Below are 27,856 nucleotides of genomic sequence, written 5' to 3' on the forward strand. Positions count from 1 at the left end.
ATGGTCTCACTTTCTTCTTCTGCAGGGAGTTAGGCCAAAGGTAGAATTGCTCATTGGTTCCCCCAGAGTTACAAAGTAGCATAGAATCAGGGGCAGGTAAAAGGGGCAAGAGAATTACCCAGTGCTTACTTTTAGACAATCATTTCATAGGTGCATGTTGTCTTTACCGAAGTGCCCTAACCCTGCGGTGAGTGCATTGCACAAGTTTGGTTTTCAGTGTATAATGCCCCCTAAATCAGCACCCTGCCTTTAATCAATAAAACCCCCATGCTGTTTCCTTTATTGAAGAAACTGCACACTTAACTTTTAGAACATGCAGCGCAGGTAAAACCAGTTTTTAATCTTTACTGGCTCCGTCCCTTCAGAATGCCAGAAATTGTTCAGTACAAAATGTAGCAAATAGATACAAAGTCTGCAAAATGTTACACCCAGATAAAGCCACTAAAAACTACTTTTAACTATAAACTGGACGTAAACCCAAATGAGAATATAATATTCACTGTAGAGCAAAATGGTGCAATGCACCCAACCCAATGTTTACATTAAAATCCTATTCATGTTAATTTGCAAGCAAAAAGATTTACAAATTTACATTTTTTCCCAACAACCATGATAAGACCTGAGAAGTGAAAAATAATTTTTGAATGGCATCTGGGCAGGGTGGTGAAATCACTAGAATAGTATTCCAAGTTCTCAGCTGCTGAAATGACAAAGCTCCATGAAAACCGGTGTACAATTTGTTCCTTTCTGTTAATTACCATGTGTCAGATTATTTTTTAAAATACAGATTATTTTTTAATCTATGCCAACTATGGAGTAGATCACAAGACAGTCAGTTCCAGCAGCATGTGATTAGCTGGGGAAGAAGAGGGGCTATAGAGGAATATTTCTTTGTTTGGGTGACACAAAGATGAATGGTCTATTGTCTTACAGCCCTGAAAGGAAAAAAGCCAACTCAACAGTGCCATCTCCTGGAGAAATTACTAAATCCACTTTTAAACTAAGTAGTAGTAAATTGTAATTATGTGCACCTTCACTTTTGAATATATTGCTTTTAGTTACCATATGCTTACAAAATATGTATTTCCTTTCTCTAACTCTACCAGCTTCTGGGGACATGGCATTTTGCATATGGCACTGAGGAAGTGTTTTGAGTGAATAAACTGTTCTGGTATTTTACTTTTGTCTGACACAGGCACTAAATACAGAGGTTGCACTTTATCTCCCTTGTGAAATACTGCACAGAAGATCTTACCTTACTTGTAGGACTAAAATATATAGATTACTGGGGCACCTGGGTGGCGCAGTCGGTTAAGCGTCCGACTTCAGCCAGGTCACGATCTCGCGGTCCGTGAGTTCGAGCCCCGCGTCAGGCTCTGGGCTGATGGCTCAGAGCCTGGAGCCTGTTTCCGATTCTCTGTCTCCCTCTCTCTCTGACCCTCCCCCGTTCATGCTCTGTCTCTCCCTGTCCCCAAAATAAATAAACGTTGAAAAAAAAAATTTAAAAAAAAAATAAAATAAAATAAAATAAAATATATAGATTACTTATCTCAAAACTGTACTTTCCTCCAAGATACATTCTATAGCAGAAAGATGAACAGAAAAGTTACACATCACAAAACTATCGCTTTTCCTAGTGAGATTATTTCTGGTTCTGTTTAAAATGGGGCGCCTGGGTGGCGCAGTCGGTTAAGCGTCCGACTTCAGCCAGGTCACGATCTCGCGGTCCGGGAGTTCGAGCCCCGCGTCAGGCTCTGGACTGATGGCTCAGAGCCTGGAGCCTGTTTCCGATTCTGTGTCTCCCTCTCTCTCTGCCCCTCCCCCGTTCATGCTCTGTCTCTCTCTGTCCCAAAAAATAAATAAACGTTGAAAAAAAAAATTAAAAAAAAAAACTCAACACAAGAAGTGTTGTAGAAAGTTTTAAAGTTCTACAAAAAAAAAAAAAAAAAAAACCCACAAAGTTCCATCTCTTTCAAGAATGCTGAAATCCTTTTAAGAATTCTGAAGTTTGAGCTATAGAGGGTATTAAACTTACTGCCTCACCAGTTGTATAAGGTACAAGTAACACTGCCTGGGCAGTAAGGAGGAAAATAGTGTAAGCTGAGGCTATGGGAGATATGCTAAGATCTATTTTCCCTTAAACAATACCCATGATTCGGAGACACAACTCTCACCTCTCCCTAAAGCGGCACACTTTGTGCATGAACCTACACAGAATTAAAGGGAATGCTGTGGTCTAGTTCTCCCCACGAGAAGCTTCATGGGAGCACAGACCATACTGTTTTCACAGCTCTATTCCCAATGCCTGATACATTATTACTTGGCACATAGGAAGTAAGTACTCAGTAAGTTTGTTAGATTTAAATAAATAGAAATTACGATAGGATTTTTCGGTGGCATTTTCTATCAGGATTTGATAACTGGTGAACATGAAATGAATCTCATGATTATCATATTTAAAAAGTAATCTCTACACTCAACCCTGAGATCAAGAGTCCCATGCTCTACCGACTTGCGCCAGCCAGGCATCCTACCGTGTATTTAGTAACAGGGTTAAAATAACCGTAACAGTCTCCGGAACATTGGTGACAATACACTCTGGTTCCCTACTCTCCTTATGTGTATATACAGGGCAAAAGTTTTCTTCCAAGTGTTTCCAGTCATTGTAATTTCCAAAGGCATATAAACACAAGTTTCTGTGTTTTTTTTTGGGGGGGGGGGGGGAGGAGAGTTGCCTGGAAACACAGTATGAAATTTAGTATGAATTCAACCTACTCAAATAATAACTTATTTTGACATCATGGACAACTGCCTACAAATGTTAATGAAGATAATACACAATCAATTCTGCATTATCCACATATGGATTAGCCAGTCATGTCGTAGATAGTGCAAGTACATTTCAAATCTCAATGAGATTTCCCTATTACTTAGAAGGTGTGTAGGCTTCAAGGGACCTGGCATTGGAAAATCAAGAGTTGATGATTTGAAACCAGAAAATCTGAGTTCAAATCCCAACAGCTTAATTTTCTGCATCCACGGACACACAGCCTTAGATTCTTTATCTGTATGATAATGATATCCATTTCATATGGCCATTTTGTGGGCTCCAAAAGATTCCTTAATTTCAATGAGTCATAAGATGGCAGCTCTTATAGTTCTTATCTTCATAAAGTGAAAATCTCTTTCCAAATTATCTATCAACACACAAGAAGTGAGACAACATTGTAGTTGGCTTAATGAACTACAACCCTCAAAACATGTTGTTAACATCTCCTTCATATAAGAAATAGCAGCAAAAATACCTATTTCATCAGGTGAAACTATGGCACTGAAAGGGATTCGCAATGGTATTAAGATCTTTAAACCATTGAGAAGAGTTGGACAAGCTTAAGTTCATTTGCCAACATCAAGGGATTCATGAGATAGTTGATTCTGTTGTAGACAGACACTAAAACAATTTAGAATAGATACTCTGATAGGATAGGGATATTAGTACCACTATCCTTTTTGTCCCCTAAAATGAGCATTTCGAACAAAAGACTGCATTAGAAGAGAATACTCTATTAACAAATTTTAAATTTTTCTTTATTTCAGAACTGTCTTTATGTACAGACATCATAAAAAAAATGCACATACACTGGAGATTTTCCAAGGAACAGGAGCTGGAAATAAAAGTTAAAAGCATTTAAGAGAACTGAAATTGTCCCAGAGAAGTTCTGAGGATCATGCTTCTTTAAATGTCCTTGATAACCTCTTCAAGTTCTTCCTTTGTGAACATGTGGAAATTCTGGCCGGGCTGCACCGTGGCTAACTGGAAAGAAAGCAGAGAAGGGTTAATGAGCTGGGCTCGATTACCCTGCTGATAGCACTAGCATGGTCAGGAGAAGCTGTGTTAGTGATGCAGCTGTTCATTAGGAACTAAGGGATCTGCTATCCAAGGGATATCCTTTCCAACCACAGGTTCCTAAAATAGCTCTCTGACTCCCAAATAAAAATTCTTATTGACCAAGTTTTCTATTTTGAGGTTAACAGACCACATAGCAGTTAACCAAATGCCTGGTGTCATTGTCATTTCTTGACACTACTTCAACAAGGATCAGAAAAGCAGCAGCAAATTACTTGGGGTCAGTACTTTTTCCTTAGAAATATATGAAAAGTGTGTTTACACACTTGGAAGTGAAGCTTGTGTGACCTTTGCTTCCTGGCCACCCTGTGTTTTAATTTTTATCGGTAAAATGGGGATAACAATAGCACCTAATTCATACAGAAGTTGTGAAGATGTGTTAATCTGTGTAAAGTGCTTACAATACTGCCTAGAACATTATAATAAGCACCAAATAATTACTGATTATTATTAGGTATATTATTTTCTTTAAAATTTTTCATAATGCAACTTAACAACAAAGTCTGTTTTAAGTTCATTATTTTGAGAGACAAAGAGAAGAGAGAGAGAGCGCATGTGCACATGTGTATGCTCACAAGTAGAAGAGGGGCAGAGATAGAGAGAGAGAGAGAGAGAGAGAGAGGTACAGAGCCAGACATTAGGCTCGATCTCATGAACCATGAGATCATGACCTGAGCCGAGATCAAAAGTCGGACGTTCAACCTACTGAGCCACCCAGGTGCCCCTGTTTTGTTTTTTAAAAGGACTAGCCATGAAAATAAAAGGATTCCATTAGCACCAACACAGGAAATCAGTTGAGACTGACAAATATTAGTTATAAATAGCAGTCCAGATGGAATCTATTTAAACAATAAAATACGAGGGTCAGAAGACAGTTTCAAATTTAACTAAAACTACCAAGTTTTCTATCACCTCTGCTGATAACATAGTCCCATGTTTTGGGGGCCAATACTGAGCAATAGGTGCCATTTGACATTTGCCTAAAAAGCGGTTGTGTTGGTTTTAAATTTCCTCCTATTGCCTTTTTCTTTAGACTTTACAGTTAAACATACTAGGGTATTTTTGGTAATATTCATTACTGATATTTAACATAATCTGAAACTTCCAGAAATAGCATAATCCAATTACATGATGTTTATTATTTGCCGCTTCACCTACAGGAAAAACACAAAAAGACTACTAACATTTTAAAACACCTGAAGATCTGATCTGGGAACAGACTTAAAAAAAAAATGTTCTCTCAACAAAGCCTGCAGTCTCCACTAGATTCTCCCAACAAAAGACCTATCCAATTACACAAAATGTCAGAACACATATTTATAAAATACATGTTAAACATTATCATTCATGTCCATATAGACCATGGGCTCTATTCCAAGGAAATTAAAATAATGTTATTACTATATCTTTCAAGGACGTGAGGACAGAGACACAAGGTCAATAAAGCAGAGAAGAGTGAGGGCCTACAGAATTTTTTTGTCAAGTTGCTCACAGCTCATAGGCTAGTCTTCCCAAACCATTTCAGGGGCTAAAAACAGAAACCGGGAAAGCTGTGAATAGAAAAGTCTGATAGAATCTGGCTGTAAATTGGTGCTAATGAGACTAGACCCAAATACTGCCTTTAGGAAGGTACTCACTCATCACAGATGAGTAAAAATAATCCCTTGCATTTGCATCATGATAAACTTATTTACATAGGGAATATGAAAGATACTCTTCTATTTATCTTATTCTTTCAAAAAGCTCTGTGAGACAGGTGAAACATTTTCTTTCATTAATTCAATTAATAATTATTAAGCACTTATGTACTAGTTATAATTGTACTAGGCATTAGGGATCCAAAGATAAAGAAAATCTCTTATTTACTAAGGGTGCTGGACACCAAATGCTTTTAATGCCAGGTGTTATAAGAGAGCTGAGTATATGCAGAGGCACAAAGCAGTGATCTAGGGGGAGTCAAGAAAGGTTTCAAAGAGAAGCAACTTTTGAGTTGTGTCACAAAATGGGTCACACAGTGGAGAACCAGAAGAGCAGATGGAATGTGCACATGTATAAAGCATGCAACAAGAGGATATATTTGCAAAATGAAGTAATTCTGAATGGCTAGAGCAGAGACTGCATATGGGAGGAGATAAAACGGGAGGCGAAGTAGGAAAGACAGTATACTATAGTGGTTAAAAGTACAGGACCCAGGAGGCACCTGAGTAGCTCAGTCGGTTAAGCGTCTGACTTCAGTTTAGGTCGTGATCTCACAGCTCGTGGGTTTGAGCCCCGCATCAGGCTCTCTGCTGTCAGCACAGAGCCTGCTTCAGATTCTCTGTCCACCCCCACCTCTATCCCTCCTCCACTCTCTTGAAAACAAGTAAACATTTAAAAAATTAAGAAAAAAAAAGAAGTACAGGGCACAGGAGCGCCTGGGTGGCTCAGTCAGTTAAGCATCTGACTTCAGCTCAAGTCAGGTCAGAATTAGCATAATCCAATTATATGATGTTTATTATTTGCCGCTTCACCTACAGGAAAAACACAAAAAGACTACTAACATTTTAAAACACCTGAAGATCTGATCTGGGAACAGACTTAAAAAAAATGTTCTCTCAACAAAGAGAGAACCCATGTTCACGATTCATGGGTTTGAGCCCTGAGCGGGCCTCTGCACTGGCAGCTCAGAGCCTATAGCCTGCTTCAGATTCTGTGTCTCTCTCTGTCTTTGCCCCTCCCTCACTTGTGTTCTCTCTCTCTCAAAAATAAATTAATAAATTAAAAAAAAGAAAAAGTACTGGACCCCAATCACAGCTGGGTTCAAATTTTGACTCCATCATTTACCACTGTTATTTTGAGCAAGGTCCTACCCTCTCAAAGCTTCAGTTTCCTCTTTTGTAAAATGGAAATAGGAATAACAGTCTGAGAGAGGTACTGTGAGGATTAAAAGAAACAATTGCACGCAAAATGCTTAGCAAGGTGCCTAACAGATTAAACATATGACTTAAGAACAGTAAATTATCATACCATGAAAGAAGTTTGGGATTTATCTTATAGATGGGAGTCAGAAAAGATTTTTCAATTTTTTTAATGTTTATTTTTTGAGAGAGACAGAGCATGAGAGTGGGGAGAAGGGCAGAGAGAGGGAAACACAGAATCTGAAGCAGGCTCCCAGCTCTGAACTATCACAGCACAGAGCCCAACATTGGGCTCGAACTGAAGGACCACGAGACCATGACCTGAGCTGAAGTCGGATGCTTAACCGACTGAACCACCCAGGTGCCCCCAGAAAAGATGTTTCAAGTGGAGAACAATCAAGACTAGATATGTAATTTAGAAAATCAACCTCAGTAAGCACAATGAAGGAAATGGAATGAAATGAAAGATGGCAAGGGTAGAGGCAGGAAGACTAGTTAGGAAACCTCTGAAAGGATACAAGGCAGGAGAAAATTGAGTGCCTGAACAAAAGAAGGCACTGGAAGTAGGGATGGAGAGGAGGCACTGATATGACAATTATTTACAAGGGGGCAAAGACAGTGAAGGGAACAATTCAGTGAAGGGAAAAAAAAAGGGAAGCCGAAATCTTCTAGGTTTCTACTGTGAATGACAGGTATACATACCGGTAGCATCATCAACTAGGATTAGAAAGGCAGGAAGATGAAATGGTTTTCAGGAAAGATAATGTTTCGTTTTAGAATTGTCAAAAATTTGGGGCACCTGGGTGGCTCAGTCGGTTGAGCGTCTGACTTCAGCTCAGGTCATGATCTCACGGTCCGTGAGTTCGAGCCCCGCGTCAGGGTCTGTGCCAACAGCTCAGAGCCTGGAGCCTGCCTCGGATTCTGTGTCTCCCTCTCTCTCTGCCCCTCCCCTGCTCATGCTGTCTCTCTCTGTCTCAAAACAAAAACATTAAAAAAAAATTTATAGAATTGTTAAAAATTTGAGGAGTCTGCTTCAGAAAAGTCAGATAATAGGTTTAAAAAGTGACCACGAAATCTGACAAACTGGAGTTAACTTAGCAAAATAAGGAAAGTCCCAGGGAAATATTAAGACACTAACAAATGGTAGCAATTGAGGAATAAATGAGGGGAGAAGCAGTGAGGACAATGGATATAGGTTCTCTTGGGAAAAGACCTAGTAATAAAGATTCCAAAAAAGGATGAATGGAATAGCGGCCAGCAATAACATGTAACAGACTGATACACACGAGATGAATTTCAAAAATCATTATGCTGAGTGAAAGAAGTTAGACACAAAAGAGCACATACTGTGTGACCCATTTATATGAAATTCTAGAACATGAAAGACAAATCTATAACGACAAAAAGCAGATCAGTGGGAAGGAACGAACTAAAAAGGGGCATGAGGAGACTTTTTGGGATGGTAGAAATGTTCTATACCTTAATTGTGGTAGCAGATTATACATTTGTCAAAATTCACTGAACTGTATACTTAAAATAGGTACATTTTACAGTACGTACACTATATCTCAACAAAGTGGATTTTTTTTTTAAGACAGGATACTAGGTAGAAGGAGGAGTTAACAAAGGTGTGATTTGTTTTGTTTTTCTAAAAAAAGATGCAACTTGGAAATTTTCCTTTTTTGTAGAGAAGGACAGGCTGGTGATCCAAGGGACAACTGGTAGAGCAGGGGCCCCCAAATGCCTGACTTTCTCAGACTGACCATCAAAATCACCCAAGGAGATTTCAAAAGTACAGATTTCTGGACTTCATTTCCAAAGACTGATGGACAGTCAGATTTGGAAACTATCAGAGTACTGGTGGAGTAAACTGTCTTAGACAAGTGAAAGTGACCTTTTTAAATGCAAAAATAACTAAGTCAGGGAGTAATATAGTTAACGATAGAGCATGGGGGCTCCTGGGTGGCTCAGTTGGTCAAGCATCTGACTTCAGCTCAGGTCATGATCTCACGGTTCGTGCATTCTAGCCCCACATCGGGCTCTGTGCTGACAGCACAGATGGAGCCTGCTTGGGATTCTTTCTCCCTCTCTGTGTCCCTCCCCCACTCACGCTCTCAAAAATAAACATTAAAAAAACAATGAGAGAGCATGACTGAGACACACCTGATGCTCTTTTCAAAGCAACACTGAAACTGAATGAGCTAAAAATCTATGCAGTTTCAACTGAACCAAGCAGACCTCAGAACCTGCATTGTGAAATCAGCAGAGCTATCTCTGAATTACTCTGAGGTAGGAAGAAGGGGGTAGTTTTGGCAGAAATGCCAAGACCCGCGGTGCCTGGGTGGCTCAGATGGTAGAATGTCCGACTCTTGATCTCGGCTCAAGTCGTGATCTCACGATTTGTGAGATAGAGCCCTGTATCAGGCTCTGCATCGACAGCAAAGAGACTGCTTGAGATTCTCTCTCTCCCTCTTTCTGTCCCTCATCCACTTGCTCTCAAAATAAATAAATAAACATTAAAAAAAAAACAAACAAAAAGAAGAAGAAGAAAACAAATGGCAAGACCCTATCTCATTCAGTACCAAACACCCCCCAAAGTACCAGAAAGGAACTGACAAACTCCCTCCTAAGGGTCAGACCGGGAGTATCACTGTTACTAAGAAAGTGTAAAAATAGTATTTATGTAGTAAGTTTTTCCATTTCTATTCCAAACTCCTCTTCTCCCTGTTACTGCTCAAGAAGTAACCCCTCTTTCCCCCCACCTCCTCTCTCCAATTCCACCCACACTTTCCCAACTTTAGGCAAGCCCCTTGTTTTGGCATTCAAGTTTGTCCCTTTCACTGCAGCCTGTGGACGCTGGCTGGCTCTCATGGCAAGACATTTGTCAGCCCTTAACCAGCCATCCTTCACCAGGGATTAACCTAAACATACATTTTCTCAATGCACACTGAGTACAGCTGACATAATTCTGGTAAGCGCTGATTGGTTTAATTACTGATTTGTGATTACAGACACAGTTGCCTTTAAAAAAAATTTTTAATTGAAATATAATATTATGACCACTATCTTGACCTTTTTTTCCCCTTCTTTTACTTGAGAGAGAGACAGAAAGCGAGCAAGCAGGGGAGAGGAGCAGAGAGAATCTTAAGCAGGCTCCACACTCAGCACAGAACCTGACACAGGGCTCGATCCCATGACCCTGGGATTGTGACCTGAGCTGAAACCAAGAGCCAGACGCTCAACCGAGCCACCCAGGCACCCTGTACCCTTTTTTTTTTCCAGCTTTTCCCCCTTGTTTTTAATGTTTTTTTTTTTTGAGAGATAGAGACAGATCATGAGTGGGGGGGGGGGGGGGGGGGGGCGGGGAAGGGCAGAGAAACGGAGACACAGAATCTGAAGCAGGTTCCAGGCTCTGAGCTGTCAGCACAGAGCCCAACACAGAGCCCGAACCCACAAACTGTGAGATCATGACCTGAGCCGAAGTCATACCCTCAACTGACTGAATCACCCAGGTGCCACCCCTCCATCCTAACTTGTGATAACAATCTGGTAAATCGAGCCTCCGCTAGTTTTTTTTTCCATTAGTATTTTAACATAGCCCAGCAGTCCTTTTGCTTATCCCAGCCTTCCTTTTTCCCTGTCCATAAGGACTCTTTCAAATCGTTCCCACTTGCCTTAACTCTACTGTTGAATTCACCCACTCTCAGCAGATGATCTAACATTCACCAGGGAAATACAGGACCTCTCTCTCAATTCACCTGCAAACCTACTCTATCTTTTTACTCACCATTATCTCCTTTTCTCCCATCTACTCTTAGCATCCTAAATAAGGGCAGTCAGAATCTGGTCCACAACTCTCTAGTATCATCTCTTGCCACCTCACTCACTACGTTACATATATCTTGCACCCCAGCATTCAGAAAACCCTCAAATTCTCCTTTACATACAATGTTATTTTATATCTTTGAGCCTTTGCACTTGGCTGTTCCCTCTTCCTGGAGTACCCTTCTCTTCCTTTCTCCAGCATCACCTCTTCCAGGCAACTTTCCTAATGTCCTAGGATAAGTTAACATGTTTTGGGGACAGTCCATTCTTATTACTATTATAGAAGTATTGGAGCTTCAAAGGATAGCAATAACTTCTTAAGGGCTGAGCATACAAAATGTGATTATCTCCATGGGAGATATGGGAGCTATGATATCTGAATAAAAAACACCACAAGAGAAAAATACCTCTATATTAGTTGCATTCAGCTTCTCCTCCATTACTTGTTTGAGGATGATGAGTGAAGACTTGATGGCTTCTTTCAGTGTCATAGACTTGAAACAAAAAGGGTAAGAAGAGTAGCCATTATGTAATTCCTCCTTCCTTCAAAGATTTCCCCTATCTCCCCGAATGATGTAGCAAGTATTACTAAATCAAGCAGCTTAGTAAGTACAGTGCATTACCAGGTATCTCTAGAATTCAAGTAAACAGTAAATAAGTAGAATACATTTATTCAAAGTTTCAAGTCTTATTTTGAACCAGATCAAAGTCACCAACTTTCATATTAAGTGATCTTTGAAGAAGTGGAAAGGGCTACACTTCTCTAGTTATCCTCTTTTAATACAGAAACAAGATAATATTGGGAATATCCTATGATTCACAACTCCCAAATGATCTAAAAAGGTAGCCCACTGGTTTAGTAAACCTGCTCTTGTAGTACTGTGTTTTGAACCCATGAACCCAATTTCTTCCACACATAAAATCAATACTATCAGGGGTAGAGGGGAGTAGACATCTCTGTGTGAACCAGTAAGTAAGACAGCCTTCAACCACAAGTTACCCAAAGCCAAGTCTTCCCATCCTACAAGATAAAAAATGCCAAATGTCTACTTGCTTCTAGAGCCAGACTAGGAAATATATCTGTTAAGTAAAGCTTTCAAGATAAAGGGTAAACAAACTGAGGTCATCTATACCATGATACAGCACTCAGCATTAACTACTGATATGTGCAAAAATACGAATGGATCCTAAAAACAGCATTATTGAACAAAAAAGGCAAATGCAAAATATAAACTGTATGACTGCATTTATAGAAAGGACAAGAACAGACAAAACTAATCTACAGTGGTAAACATGGTTGAAAGGGAGGAAGAGAGTGAATGGAGAGGCAATAAGCATTTCAGGGAGTGATGGAAGTGTTCTCCATCTTGTTTTAGGTGGTGGTCATGAGGGTGTGTACTCCTAGAACTCCTAGAATTGAACACTTAAGGTCTTCCCATTTTATGTAAATTATACTTTGATTTATAAAATAATAATAAAAGTTGTGAGAGTACTCAATTACCTTGTGGTAAACTTCTTGCAAGGAGCTCTGGGCACCCTCTGAAGCAGAGCCAATTGCTCGAGCATCACACTGTACAAAGGTCCCAGATGGGTCCATATGAAACCTGCAAAACCCCCAAAAGAAGGGGGTTACAAATGCTTAAGAGTGGTGGCATTTTATGTAACAAGTATCTCACTAAAGAATATAAATGCTTGGCCCTGCAGTGGAAACTCCACTGAAATACTGAGGTACAGGTCCAAAAGATGTTGTATGCCTAGAGAAACCAGATTTTTTTTTTTTAAGTTTATTTAAGTAATGTCTATACCCAATGTGGGGCTCAACTCACAACCCCGAGATCAAAATTCACATGCAAAGTCACATGCAGCTATAGAAACCAGATCTTTTATTTTATTTTTAAAGTTTATTTATTTTAAGATAGCAAGTATGGGGGCGCCTGGGTGGCGCAGTCGGTTAAGCGTCCGACTTCAGCCAGGTCATGATCTTGCGGTCCGTGAGTTCGAGCCCCGCGTCAGGCTCTGGGCTGATGGCTCGGAGCCTGGAGCCTGTTTCCGATTCTGTGTCTCCCTCTCTCTCTGCCCCTCCCCCGTTCATGCTCTGTCTCTCTCTGTCCCAAAAATAAATAAACGTTGAAAAAAATTTAAAAAAAAAAAAAAAAAAAAAAAAAGATAGCAAGTATGCACGAGCCAGGGAGGGGCAGAGAGAGAGGTGAGAATATCCCAATCAGTCTCCATGCTAAGCATGGAGCCCAATACAGGACTTAATCCCAGGACACTGGACCATGACCTGGGCTAAAATCAAGAGTTGGACGCTCAACCAACTGAGCTACCCAGGCACCTGAAACCAGATCTTTTAAAAAGTGTTTAAGAAAATTAATTCATTCCTCAGAGATTTAGAAGTATAGAAGATATAAATATGGCACTTGTGCACGCCTATCTAAATAATAGTTGAGGAAAAGGAACAAATCAGCATTCTAAAGCAAAGCTCTAAAACACACCCTGACTATAGTAACAAAGCTGCTTTTAATTCTTTCCAGAATCAGCAGTGGTTCCAACAGGGAAGTTCTTCACAGAATGCTTGTCTTTGTATAAACAGCACAGAATCACTGAACTTTAGAGTTAGAAGCCCTTCATTTTTTATAATTCTACAATAATCCTCTCAGTTTAGACAACCAGTCCCCATCCCAAATTAAAATAATTCTACAAAAAAAGAAACAGGAAAAAATGGCAAATTCTTACAGCTGGGGTCCTTTCTCATCAACTCCTCCAAATAACAGTGCTACTCCAAAGGGACGAGACTAGAACCAAAAAACAAGAGGTATTAAGATAAACAAATGGCTACTGAAGCAGGAGGTAAGAGGGGCTGGGAAAGGTATGTTCAGAGGACAAATGTCCTAAGTCCCTTAGAAGGAAACTTGCCACAAACACCACACTCACCATGGCACCTGGATCTGCATCTTCTTCTCCAAACTGCAGAGCTAGATTGGACACAGCCTGAGTCACACTCTCCACGGTCATTGTCTCATTGTAGGTGAACCAATGGTTCTAGAAAAAGAGCAAAATGTGGTCTAACTTTTAAATAAGAAAAGCATTAAAGCAGTCCACCATCTCACTACATACATCCCTGTGGACTATGGTTGCAAACCGAAGGCTCAGCTCCAGTGTGTTTTTCTTAACACTGAACTTGAATGCTTGGGCCTACATGAGAGGAAGAGAAATAGCTCTAGAAAGAAACTGTGATCAAAGTACCCTAAGCATTAATGACGGACTAGAGGATTATTCCCTTGAAAAACAGAGTTAGCCCTTCACAGCACTAAGCTTAGTCTTTTCACAAAGTGAATGCTAACAGCTAAGTGCCACTTTCCCTCAAAGAGCCTACCTTATCATTGTGTTGGTGTTTAAATTAAATGACTTACTCTTACATAAGTACTGACAGCAAAGTTGAAAATAAGTGCAAAAATTTTATCAATCAGGAATTTTTTTCTTACTGGTCTTTTCTCGAAGCAGCAGGTACTCAATTAAAGAAAAAAACAAAATCAGCATTCTTGACCTGGTACATAACATTACTCACCACAGGAGAGCTGTTACTTGCAAGCCCAGCACCAAAGGCAGTTGGGGTAGAATGTCCTTTAGCTATGTCCACTTCCTGCTATGGTGCTCCCACAGTTAATTAGGGACCAGAATGTAGTGCAATGCTTGCTTTATTTAAGGCAAATCAAAAAGAATCAAGAGACTGTCAGCACTATTTACCAGGGCTTCCTTAAAGCTGCAATGGTTGGATGGCTAGACTCCAAGCCTCAACAAGTTATTAACTAGGTGGTCTATCCAAAATCACTCCTAAGAGCTACATCTGATATTAACACAGATAACCTGCAATACAGCCCAGGCAGCTACATCATTAAACAAGGAACTCAAGCATCAAGGTAAAAAGGAGAGATGATGCTAATTTTACCTGTGTCTCCACTCTGGCTTTATCAATTAAAGTCTTAGCATCAGCAATTAGCCCACTCATGGCACAACCTGCAATGTAAAAGCAATAGTGACCCAGGGGCCAAATCCTAGCAGAACTCTTTCATCCACTCAAGAAATACTGAAACACTGGAATGGAACCATGGCGGCCATACGCAATCCCATAGCAATACACCCAAGAGGTTAGATGGGAAATTATTTGATTATACTGAACACAAGTATAATTATACTACAAATAAATAAAACCATCTGCAATAACTCAGAAGTCCAGTATTAAGATAGAAGACAGGCAAGAACAGCCAAACAAGCATGAATTTTCACATATTACATCCTTAAGCATTCCTTCAGCATTCTCGTAGACCACAATACACTTTCAAACTAAGCGAACACTAACATCCCAACAGAAGAAATAAGGAAAAAAATAACCATGTCACTATGAGCTATAGAAAGCCCCAGGATAAAATCAAAAGCTTTTTCGCCTCCCTGACCAAATACAAACCAATTAGTTTAGAAAGAAAGTTTGCCTGATGGTCCAAGATGCCAACGTTATAGCTGTTACTTTATATGCCATAACTTGAAATCTGTATTTCCAGCTTAAGCCTTACTACCACATTTCAAACCTATGAAGCCAATGACTCCCTTAATATATCTACTTGGACATACCACCAACTCAAATCAAGTTCTTTCTTCCTTCTAGACTCCTTGGCCCTCACAACCAATCAGATCCCAAATTCTATCAATCTCCATCTGATTAACCTGTCCAGCATTAATCCTTACATTGTCTATTCTCTGTCTACTGCCTTGGTTAAATCCCTCATTGTTTCTATTTGGATTAAAGGAAATTTCTTTCCAGGTCTCCCTACCTCCAGTCTCAGGCCCCTTCACTCTACCTGCAACCCTGTTATGAGAATTGTCTTTCTAAAAGACTAATCTGGGGGCACCTGGGTGGCTCAGTTGGTTAAGCATCTGACTCTTGGTTTAGGCTCAGGTCATGATCTCACGGTTCATGGGGTCAAGCCCCACATCAGGCTCCTTGCTGACAGTGCAGAGCCTGCTTGAGATTCTCTCTTTCTCCCTCTCTCTCTGCCCCACCCCTGCTCATACTCTCTCTCTCTCTCAAAATCTGATATTACCCCAAAGCTTAAAATCTTTCCCATCAAGTTGAAGCTCTTTAGCATGGTAAAAAGATTTCTACTGTCTGATCCAAGACTTATTTCTTGCTATAGTCCACCTGCCAGTCATACCAAACTTCTTGTGCTAGGGTATTCCCTATTTTACACCACTAAGGGTTTGCTCATTTCTATTCCCTCTGACTGGAGTGCTCTCCCTTCCTATACCCACACACTTGTTCACTTAGTGACCATTTCCTCATCTTTTAGAATTCAACTCAGCTCAAGCATCGCTTTATGGAATCTTTTTCTGAAAGTCCCACTACCACTGGTTCCAGACAAAACTAATGATTTCCTCTTTTGTACCCCTACTGAGCACATACTACAGCCTCTCTTAACACCTACGTCACTCAACTGCATTTACTTATTTACATGTCCACCTCCACTATCAGACTGTATGCTTCTGAAACATAAGGACTATGTCTCTCTCATTTTTCTCTGTATCCCTGGTGACTAGCATAGGTCTGGCACATGGTAGGTTCTCAATTTGCTGAATGAAGTGACACTGATCTATCTCCAGACACACAACTTGGGATTAAGTAGACAAAATGTTCTTATCTTAAAAGACTAAATCTCAGCTTCTACATCTGAAAGATACTGTCAAGCTCCTGGAGTCACCATGGCATTGGTTCTGAGGCCTTCAGGCAACTAATTATTTTACCAATATTCCACTAATTAGATGACTAAACGGTTAAGAAAATTTCAACAGTCAACTAAAATGAAGAACTACTCACCCTGTAATGCTACAATGATGCCAGAAGCTAAGGCAGGGAAATTATAACAGAGACCAAAACAAAACAAAAACAAAAAAGAGTGCTGGGGTGTGGGGAATATAGGGGAAGACAGGGAGTAAAAAGATAAATCTGAAAACAGAGGAAGAAGACTGATCTGCTCAAAATCTATTATTCTCATGCTCTCTGAACCTTAGTCACTCTAAAGACCTTTAAGAATTCCTCTTTCTAGTGGACACTCTAGTTTTCCACATGATCCTCTGCTCCAGATGGCTTCCTACTAGGGCTAACATTATGCAACATTGAAGACCCAGCCATTATAGGGAGCTGGCCTATGATTCAACCTTTACATATTTCGACAACCATCACATTCGCCAAGTCTAAATTTGAAGGAGAAAGGAACTTCTGGAAGTAAGCTGAGCCCTACAATTTCTTCCTACTCCTATATTATGCACACTGGCTTACTGCCTGGAAAACAGTAGCTAATTAGGGGATAAGATGTTCATCTAATGAACCTCCTGTGGAACACCAAAGAAGACTAATTAATCCAAGCCAGATCCTATAAAACAACTTCCCCCTACTCCTTACCTATGTGAGCATCAATCTCTACAATTTTCTCAATGCTGCTAGGCTCCATTAGTGGGGAGGTAATTCTCTTCTCCACAGCTAGGCACACACCCTCTGATGTCTGAATCCCAATGGCTGTAGAACCAAGCTAAAAAGAAACGTGTTGTAGTTATCATGTACAGGTCAAAGAACAGTCTCACATACTCACCAGGAATCTCTCTGAATACTGCACAAGACAGAAGCTTCAATTAGCCATACCAAGTATTCAGAGAGTATAAACAGCACCCTAATAAGTAATGTGTTATTCCTGTCAATGGCAGGAACACTTGATTTACAGATTTTGTTCTTCTAAAGGGAAAAGTTCAATTAAGTCTTGAAAACATCTGGAAAATGATCAACTGTAATGCCAATATTTTGGAGAGGGGTAGATTCTAAGGTTCTAAACATCAACGGGCAAAAAAGTAATAAAACTAGAATGCTTTTCTTTTCACCTCTGTTCTCTTGACCTGTCCCCAAAGGTAGTATTTCTCAAATCTACATGACCTCCAGAAAAGTAGCGTACATTAAAAAAAGGAAAAAGGTGCCTGGGTGGCCCAGTGGGTTGAGCATCCAACTCTTGATTTTGGCTCAGCTCACCTGATTTTGGCTCAGGTGCTGCCAGCACGGAGCCTGCCTGGGATTTTTTCTCTCCCTCTCCCTCAAAATAAATAAACAAACAGACAAACAAAAGAAGAAACAAAAACACCACCACAAACATAATTATTAACTTAATCTTTTGAGGTCACTAGCAGTTTACAATATAGCTTAATTTCATCTCCCCATCTCCAGGGCACCATTCTAGTCACCGATCCCTCTATGTCTGTTTCTTTATCTGCAAGATGGGGGTAATAAGACATCAAGAAAGTAAATATATTAATACATAAAATGCTTAAAATGGTGCCTGGCACATAATAAATGAGTAACAAAATTAGTCACTCTTCTTATATGCCTAGACTTCAACATCCTCTTACTTAGGTTCCCCATCTTAATCTCTGTCTTAATGTATATTTCATGTTATAGCCTAACTGATCTAATAAAATGCTATTTTAATTATACTTCTCTGAAGAACTAACATCTCCCTATATTGCCTGTCACATAAAATCCAAATAAGCTTCCAAAGCCCTCAAAACCTAATCTCACTTTTCATTTCAAACTTTATTACTCATTATGCTCCAACAAAATCTACCAGGTATAGCCCAACCCATTTTCTCATGCCATATTATTTATCCCTTAACTCACAAACCATGAGATCATGACCTGAGCTGAAATCAAGAGTTGGATGCTTAACTGACTGAGCCACCCAGGTGCCCCTGAATTACCATTATTATTTAGTTAGTTCCACAAAGCAATGCCTGCCAGTGCAAGCATCAGACTCCTGGAACCTGTTATTGTAAAGGAGTCCAAGGAATTTCATGAATCATTATGCATAACATGCTTAACATGACTGCAGACTGCATAATCACGTCTCATACATAAGTGAATTATTTTTCAAATGCATAAAGTTGTGACTTTATTTACAAATGTTTTTAAATGTATATACCAGCTTTTTTTTTTTAATATATATGCATAACTACAGGAAAAGACTGTTTAAGAACTTTATGTAAAAAATGGGCATTCATACTTCTAGGTAAAGGTATAGACTGAACACACACATTAGCTCTACTCCTTCCCCTAGCCTCGTAATAGTACAAAATTAAAGGATGGCAGGGTCAGGGGGTAGGGGGCGATGCACAAATATACTAGCACAAAGAGAATGGGCAAAGACACAGCAACAAAATTTCTAGGAAAGAAGAGAGGTTAGTGATAATTTACTTAATAGACCTGAGAAATCTGAACCCTAAACCAGTAGTAAAGAACATCAAGAAACAATCTGATTTACATTATAGGATCCCAAAAAAGAAAGGGACCTCTGGAAATAGAAACAAAGGAGCTAAAAATCACAAAATCAGTTCAGTGTTACCTAAGAAACAGATTTCCAGATCCCCTCCCCTAGGCTATAAAGCTAGATGACAGCTCCCACCCCCACTCCTATAGAAAACTCTGGAAAGGGTAAAACAGACAGTGGTCTTTGGATTGGGGGACACTAAGCACAGTCAAAGGCAGGAGTACCAGAGTGAAAACAGGGGATTAAGTAAAGACTGACTAGCTGAAGGTTAAGAACTTCAGCCTTCTTTCCCCATTCAGCTCTCTGAAGCTAGTAGCTGAAACACCCTTCAGGCATGAAATGAGAAGGGGCAGTTTTCTCTAGAACAGTTTTCAAACATTTTGGACAAAATCGACATTAAGAAATATATCTTATATCAGGATCAAAACATACTAACATACACAAATAAATACAATAGAAACAACGTGGGAAAAAAACACAATGAAACACCAATAGTATCAACATGGCATTCTGATATCTAATGTTCTATTCCACTCAAAAAGAAATGCTACCTTGACCCACTAAATTGATTTCAATGCTCACTAATTGGTCAAGACCTGTAGCTTAAAAAACATAGCTCTAAAGAATCTAACCAATTCAAGAAAAAAAAAATTGAAAGAAAAGTTAAAAAAAAAAATCCTTAAAGAATATATTTCATCCATAAAACAAAAATAGGACACTAATAAGAAAAAGGAAAAAATAAAGGAGGTTAGAAATTGAAAAAGCAGTATGCCCAGAGAACTAGTCCAGAATTGGAACAGGTCAGAAGCTCAAAGATATTTTTAAGAATCTTTACTGGATACCTAATGTGCTTGGAAATTTTGAGAAGATACATATAACCTAGAGAGACTTTGGGGATTATTTATAACATGTATACATTAAATTAAGCAAATTTTTAAAAAAGAAGAGCTCTTAACTCCAGGAAAATATTATGCAGAAATGGAAAAATGGCTCAGCTGTGAATACATTTATTTACATAGTCATATGACTATAAGTGTTGACTAATGATCTCACAAAAGTATATATTGAGTGAATTGCTGTACCTCCACCCCAGGAGGAAAGCATGTGTGTGTGTCCATGTGTGTCATTGGGGGCAAAAATCTTCATCGTCTATAATGTAAAGTCTGTGGATAATATCTAAACAAAAACAAAATTTTTTTCCCCACTTCTGCTGGCTGTCTGCTTCTGTGCTAGAAATATGGAAGCAAATGCCAAGAAAATTATCAGCTAAAAGATCTTAAAGATCTTAAAGTGTTGCTTTTGGGAAGCTGAAGATAGAGGGGGCAGTCCTCAGGGATTGCTGTTTTTGTTACAAGGTTGATATAATTATTTTATCTTTTGATTCTAAAACTACATGCAGGTATGCCTTAAGAATAAAAATGTAAAAGTCAGAAAATATTACTAGAGAATTTAATTCGGCACTTAGTTGTTCTTACGTATAGTACATTGCTCTTAAATCTCCAACTGAACAGAGCGGGACAGATTTTATATCTACTTTTTTTTTTTTTTTTATGTTTATTTATTTTTGAGAGAGAGAGAGAGCGTGCGCACAAGTGGGGAAGGGGAAGAGAGGGAGACACAAAATCTGAAGCAGGCTCCAGGCTCTGAACTGTCAGCACAGAGCCTGATGTGGGGCTTGAACTCACAAGCCGTGAGATCATGACCTGAGCCAAAGTTGTACACTTAATAGAGCCACCCAGACACCCCCTTTATATCTACTTTTAAATTTTATCTGGCAGACTTGTTCTCAACCAGGGGCCATTTTATCCTCCAGGGGACATGTATCTGGAGGACAAAATCTAGAGACAGTTTTGGTTGTCACAGTTAGAAGTGTGAGTGCTACTAGCATCTAATCCCGCTGAACACTCTACCATGCACAGGATGGTCTCTCAACAAAGAATTATCCAGTCCAAAATGTCAATAGTCCCTGGGTACTATAACTATTTTGTGGATGAAGGATTTTCATATTATAAGAATTCACAGTCTGTTCAGTTTGACCTCCAACTTAAATAACTTCCTAAGTTTCCACTCCAAAAAAAAGATTAATATTTTCAAGACAGACTAAGTAACAAAATGTACCAAAATCAAGGGAATTTTCTTTTGAACACTTAAATTTACCCCAGATATTTCAGTATTACAATTCTGCTTTGGTGGGGACTGAGGAAAGGAAGTGAGGGAACATTTGAAGACTCTACCTAGTATTTCTTTAGTATAACTCATAGTAACCAATGTCCACATGCTTTTGACACTGCCACAGATTATCCTTCCTTCCCCCAAAAAACCTACTCCAAAGGCATTTTTTCCCCACTTCTGCTGGCTGTCTTTCACCCATGCCATCCATACCATACCTCCAAATGACAACTTATACTTGCCATTCTTAGTCGTTTCTCCAGCTCCTTTCATGCTACTGAATACTTATGGTTATCAAATTGCTTTCTCATTGACAACTCATAAGATGCCAACGCGACAACCAGGTTGTTTAAATACCAAAGAGCCTGAATTTTCACATGGGTTAAGTCACATCTATTAAAGGGTCACATGGCTATTTCTTTCTTAGCCCAACCTAGGGTAGACATCACATGGCCTCTAATTATCTTTAAGCAATCTGAAAATTACTAGCAGTAAGAAGCTTAAAGAAGAACCCCCCCCCAAAACTGAGGATTATTCTTGGCTTGGATAGGACTATTATCTTTAGAGGCTCAAAATAAATGCCACAGCTTGAAATCGTCATAGTCTTCACAATTCATAATAACGTATGGTTTCAATACAGGGCAAGGATGATCAGAAACAGGCACTTGTAGCTGGCCCACCACTTTCTGTCCCACCATCTATCATAGTGCTTCCACCTTTACTTCTATGTCTTCAACTAATCACAGTCTCTTTTGCCCTTTTCTAGATTCTCATACAATAGTTTTCTATAATACACTCTTTTTATAATAGGTAACTTAGAAACACAGTAGCTCTCTTCAATTATTTGAAGAACTGTTTTTGGAAAAGGTTTAAACATCCTGTGTGGTTCAAGGACAAAACTAGGGACAACTAAGGAAACTTCAAAGAAGCTAGACTTTGATTTATTTATTTTACAGTTTATTTATTTATTTTGAGAGAGAGAGAGAGAGAGAGAGAGAGAGAGAGAGAGAATGGAGAGGCAGAGAAAGAGGGAGAGAGAGAATCCCAATCAGGCTACATGCTATCAGTGCAGAGCCTGACACAGAGCTTGATCCAACTAACTATGAGATCATGACCTGAGCCGATACCAACTGAGCCACTCAAGTACCCCAGGAAGCTAGACTTTTGATTCAATACAAGGATAAATTTCTAAACCATTATGAATTGTTTTCTAACAGAATGAGCTATCTAGTGAGAAAATATTCTATCACTAGGACTATACAAACAGAGGTTATTTAGGGATGTAGAGGTGACTGAAGCACAGAGTAATGGGTTCATCTAGATCACTGACTCTCAATCCTTGCTAGATATTAGAATCACTGAAGGAGCCCTTAAAAATACTGATGCCTGGACCTTCCTTGGATAACCTAAATCAGAACTTAGATTATCCGTAATTCAACAAATGCAGATCCCATGTGATAACTAACTTTAAGTATAGATAGCTCACTTACTGATTTTGTTAATACTGGTTTGGGGGCGCCTGGGTGGCTCAGTTGGTTGAGTGACCAACTTTGGCTCAGGTCATGATCTTGTGGTTTGTGAGTTCGAGCCCTGCATCAGGCTCTGTGCTGACAGCTCAGAGCCTGGAGCCTGCTTCAGATTCTGTGTCTCCCCCTCTCTCTGCCCCTCCCCTGCTCATGCTCTCTCTCTCTCAATAATAAATAAACGTTAAAAAATAAAAATAAAAATAAAAAAATACTGGTTTGAACTATTTGATTTTGTTACATTACAGGACACATCTCTTATTCAGTCCTGAAAGTGTCCAGTACAAATCCACAATTTTACGAATACAGGTGATGAGTTAAACAATTTTTCAAAGTATCTTCCAGATGCTAAGTCTAGACCTCTATATCCCTCTCTTTATAGCCAAGAGGATTATGAACACAAACATGTCCCTTCAGCCCCACTGAGAAAAAGATACTTACATAATTATGAAGCATTTATCTGTTCAAAAGGCTTCAGGAATAGGATTGAAATTGATATTAAAATGGTTAGTGGTTGGGTAAAGGGAGATACAGAATATTTTCTAAACAAATAGCTAAACCATGGGGCACCTGGGTGGCTTAGTCGGTTAAGTGTCCGACTCCGGCTCAGGTCATGATCTCACGGTTCTGTGAGTTGGAGCCCCACGTCGGGCTCTTTGCCAACAGCTCAGAGCCTGGAGCCTGCTTCAGATTCTATACCTCGCTCTCTCTCTCAAAAATAAAATAAAAACATTTAAAAAAAAAAAAAGGGAGAGATAGCTAAAACACATTTACTCCAAATGTTCTGCCAGCAATGCAGTAGGTTGCCATCAAATTTCAAAAACTTGCTACTTGATACTATACCTTGATAGCTTCAATGGCATATTCCACTTGAAATAATCTTCCTTCAGGAGAAAAAGTATTCACACCCCTATAATTAAAAAAAGCATTAAAGATTGTCAGAAAAAGTGTAGAGAAACAAAAGTCAAGTTCCTTGACATCTAGCTCAAATAGCTACAAGATATGCATGTTGTCATTATTCTCCTTTGCCCAAAACAATCTGTAGCTATTGTTTTGTACATTAACAGCTTTTCAAGAAAATGGAACTTATGTATGGAACACTTCTGTGGTACTCCCAGAGACTTCAAACTGATCAAATGAGAGCAAGGGGCTTTCTACCTCAACTCTGAACCAAACTGAATTCCCTCAGTAAATTCAAGCCCCCAAAACTACCTGGCAATTCCCAATATGCTTTTATCCTTCTCCCCTTCACATTACATGCATTTAATGTCAATATCATACTTTTCAGTAAAAGTATGATAGTTACAGGTACAGGTTACAGGTACATTTCTCTATTTATTTGTATGAATTAGTATTGCTATCTTAACAGACTGAGATCTGGCTCGTTCCTAAAGCCTAAGCTAGTTTATTCATTCCATACATATTTACACCAATTACACACTAGACTTCTTTTTCTTTCTAAAACACCTTCCCACCTTCTCTTGTTCCATTCTGTTGGAAATCCCTATGGAGAAGAGGCATCAATCATGGTCCTAGCTATAAAAGTCTTCTGCACACAATGGACACTTCAAAAATACTTGAACAAATGAATGAAAGTAGTTATGATCCTTGGCTTATAGAGTTTGGATTTGATAACATGTAACATGATATATAACACAGTGTTTTCAAATTTGTTTTATCAAAAACTCTTTCTTCAAAAAAAAAAAAAGTATATGTATCCCCGAAATACAAAACAGGTAATAATACAAGTTGACATTTACTGCATATCTACTATATACCTGGCATTGTTATAAACCTTTAAATTATTTAATTCACTTAATCCTCAAAATAATCCTATGAAGTAACATTTAAAGACAGATAGTATTTCACAGATGTGAAAGTTGACAAAGAGGTTGAGTAATATGCCCAAAGTTAGTCAGCATGTAAGAGGCAGAGGTGGAATTAGGATTTAGGCAATGTGACTGCGGAGACCTATCTTTGAATTGTTCCACTATACCGCCTCTGGGAATTATTACTCTGGGCTAAATCAGGAGTGAAAGGAGAATCTCACCATCCCAGAATCCTCCTGGCCCCAGAGGTAATATCCCAGAGGTCATTAAAAAAGTTCAGAACTCTAGGAACAATTTTTAAAAATCACTGAGTGAAAAGTCTGAGGACAGAAGACTGAAATTAAGTTCTAGTTCTGCCACTTAGTAGCTTTAATTCCCTCAAATGAAAAACAAAAAACAAAACCTATCGTACATCTATCACAAGATAATTAATATTGAATTGCACAGAGTATGAAAGAATTTTGTGATAAAGTACCATGTGAACACAGTATTTTCACCTTAATTCAAGCACTTCATCCTAGTATAGTATTAATTACTACATCCTTATATGGGCTCTGCTCTTGGCTGTCTTCTCAAACTTCACTGTTTCTTTGGGTTATTTCATTTACATCAAGCACCAACTACTCTCAAACCTCTATTACCGGTCTGACCTCTTCCCTGATTAATTTAATGAATCCTGAGCATTTTCACTTGGATATCCCATTAGCACCGAACACTCAATATCTTCCAATCTGAAATATCTCTTTAAATCCAGCCATCCTTGCAAAATCAGTTCCATCTCCTGTCATTCCTATTTCATTTTTATTTTAAAACACCTGCAATCTCTCAGTTCCCCAAGCTAGAAAAGTTCTGAATGATCTGACTCATTTCTCCCCATCTTCTCCCACATTAATCATATACCAAGTCACATCAATTCCTCCCACATGGTAACTCAACACCCTTCTTTCATTTTCAACGACCTCATTACCTTTCACCTAACTATTGTAAGCCTTCTAACTGGTATTGACTCACTCTTTCTTCTGCTCCTGTCAAATAATCTCTGCAAAACACAACTATGTAACTTCTTCAAATAAAAATTAATAGCACATGGTTGCCTAAATAGTGATCCAAACTCCAGGGGCGCCTGGGTGGCTCAGTGGGTTGAGTGTCCGACTTCAGCTCAGGTCATGATCTCACGGTCTGTGAGTTCGAGCCCCGGGTCGGGCTCTGCGCTGACAGCTTGGAGCCTGGAGCGTGCTTCGGATTCTCTGTCTCCCTCTCTCTCTGCCCCTCCCCTGCTCATGCTCTAACTCTCTCTGTCTCAAAAATAAATAAAAACACTTTAAAAGTTTTGAAAAAAAATAGTGACCCAAACTCCTTCACTACAAAAAAAATCCATCCAATATCTAGCACCATCCTGTTTTCCCCATAGTTCACCACTCCCATACATGTATCAAATTACCACACAGAAAAGAATGTTCCCAAACAGGCACTGTTTCCCCACTGCCCCTCCTTTGTTCATCCTATATTCTCTGCCTCCAACCTACTGACACTTAGTCCATATTTATTAAAATCTTCCTCTTTCTCAAGACTCAGTTTAAATATCAGCTCCTTTTTAAAGTTTTCAATGACCCCCTAATATTGAATGCAACCTCTCTCAACAAACTTTCTATAGTACTTGATTTGAATTTCTCTAATGACGTGAAAGCACTCTGACTTGCACTATATTTTTTAAATAGCTCTTTAAAAGGCAAGCTCCCATTTAAGAGCAAGAATCTTGATTTTGTTACTGCTGTATGGCCAGTAACTAGAACAGTGTCTTGTACACAGCAAGCATGCAAGTATATTAGCTAAGTGAATTTAAAAAGGCTGTATTTTAGGCATTCTTGGGAGGATATAAAAATGAATAACATATAGCACTCATTGAAGATGTTAAGTAAATGATCACAGAACCTTAATAAAGACTTTCTGATAAGGATAACAATGTCTATCATACACCCCCTAACTCAAAATTCTATCACCCAAGGAGGAGTTTTTTTTAATGCTCTGGAAAATAAATACCAAGTCATTTTACAGGACAGTACGAAAAGCTGTCAGTTTTAAAACTTCACATATATATATTCTGAGTCAGTAAAAGCATAAAAAAAGTGGGAGTTCCAAGTGATAAAACTTTTGACAGGATCAACATACACTTGACAAGAAATGCAGCTTCTAAAGACCTAGTAGAAAGAAAACATCCGCCTTTCCTGGCTAAACAAACAAACAAACAAACAAAAAAACCCAAAAACATCTTTGCAGCTATGTGAAAAATCTAACCTACCCAAACAGAAACTGAAAGTAACAATGTCTAGAGAATTGTCTATGTACAATTTTACTCAGCATTTCCAAGCCCTGAAAAATATTTTTTCTTTTAATGAATACAACAATCTCACAACCTTAATTTTAAAAACATATCTGGCCTTAACACACACACAAACTAAATTGCTTTAAGCTTCTCAAAAAGTCCGAAAAGTCTAGGTCTAGTAGAATCAGCGTGATGAGGAAACTCTTAAGAACCACTCTAAATTCCAGTTCCTGTAAAATCAGACTCCACACTCCATCCGGGCATAGCTGAGAATACTTTCAGACTTTTGCAGAAACTATACATACTAGCATGCCTTCCTACATTTCAACCAAAGGAAAGGTTACTCTACTTCCACAACTAAGAAACGGAAAACGAGGTTGTTCCCCTAGAAGGAAGGGGGAGCTGAAATTATGAGAGCCATTAAAGAATCTCTAGTAGCTTTTTTTTTTTCTTTCAGGCAACACGTTCACATCTTTTAAAAAGGCAGTCATACTCAGCACGAAAGATGAACGGAGGAGGGGTTGACCCCTGGACTTCTCCGGGTTAAAGGTCGGAGTCGCGGCCCCTCGGCCTTCTTTCCCAAGCACAAAGCGGTGCTTCTCCCTTCCGCACCGAGTTGGGACCCAGCAGTGACTCAGCGGTAGCACCTGGCGTGAGTCTAGCTTGGGGAATCACTGCAGGCGGCTGGGGAGGACAAGAGATCCCCAGGCCGGGCCAGCCTCGGGTTCCTGGGGCGCCCCATGACACGGCAGAACCCAGGCCGTGGCCGGGCCCCAGTCCTGCCCACTCACAACCCCGAACCCACGTTCTCCCGACGCACAGACCTGTCGTACTCAGACCGGGTGAGGAACATGGCGAGGGCAGGAAAAGCTGGCAGCAGCTACGTGGGGTTTCTGAGGGCCAACACGAGTCCAACAGCACCCAACTCACCCACACCACCACAAAATTGAGGCCCTGCTTCCAACTGCGCGTGCGCAGGCGACCCCTTCAGCCCGCCCGTCAGTGCCTGCTTCCTATTGGTTGGTT

The 27,856-nt window shown here is 39.5% G+C and overlaps 1 protein-coding gene across 1 annotated transcript; it reads right to left on the bottom strand.

The window, feature by feature from the left end:
• Positions 1-3,562: 3,562 nt before the first annotated feature.
• PSMA5 (proteasome 20S subunit alpha 5) lies at positions 3,563-27,810 on the bottom strand. Its single transcript, XM_025935046.2, has 9 exons — positions 27,655-27,810; positions 23,522-23,588; positions 17,084-17,210; positions 14,579-14,646; positions 13,564-13,671; positions 13,366-13,424; positions 12,131-12,233; positions 11,037-11,123; positions 3,563-3,814 (listed from the first exon to the last, which is right to left on the bottom strand). Exons 1-9 carry the CDS (start codon positions 27,681-27,683, stop codon positions 3,737-3,739), a joined length of 726 nt encoding a protein of 241 aa, XP_025790831.1. The 5' UTR covers positions 27,684-27,810; the 3' UTR covers positions 3,563-3,736.
• Positions 27,811-27,856: the final 46 nt, after the last annotated feature.

Source organism: Puma concolor, chromosome C1 (genome assembly GCF_028749965.1).
Source record: "Puma concolor isolate L17-30 chromosome C1, mPumCon1.1.hap2, whole genome shotgun sequence".
In the NCBI taxonomy this organism is placed as follows: Eukaryota; Metazoa; Chordata; class Mammalia; order Carnivora; family Felidae; genus Puma; species Puma concolor.

Excerpts from the sequence above, each read along its gene's own strand:
- PSMA5 (XM_025935046.2), bottom strand. The coding sequence starts at position 27,683 with ATGTTCCTCACCCGGTCTGAGTACGACAG. Across the intron at positions 23,589-27,654 it reads ACCCGGTCTGAGTACGACAG|GGGTGTGAATACTTTTTCTC; the intron begins GTCTGTGCGTCG and ends TTTTAATTATAG. Across the intron at positions 3,815-11,036 it reads TGAATGCAACTAATATAGAG|TTAGCCACGGTGCAGCCCGG; the intron begins GTATTTTTCTCT and ends CTTTCTTTCCAG.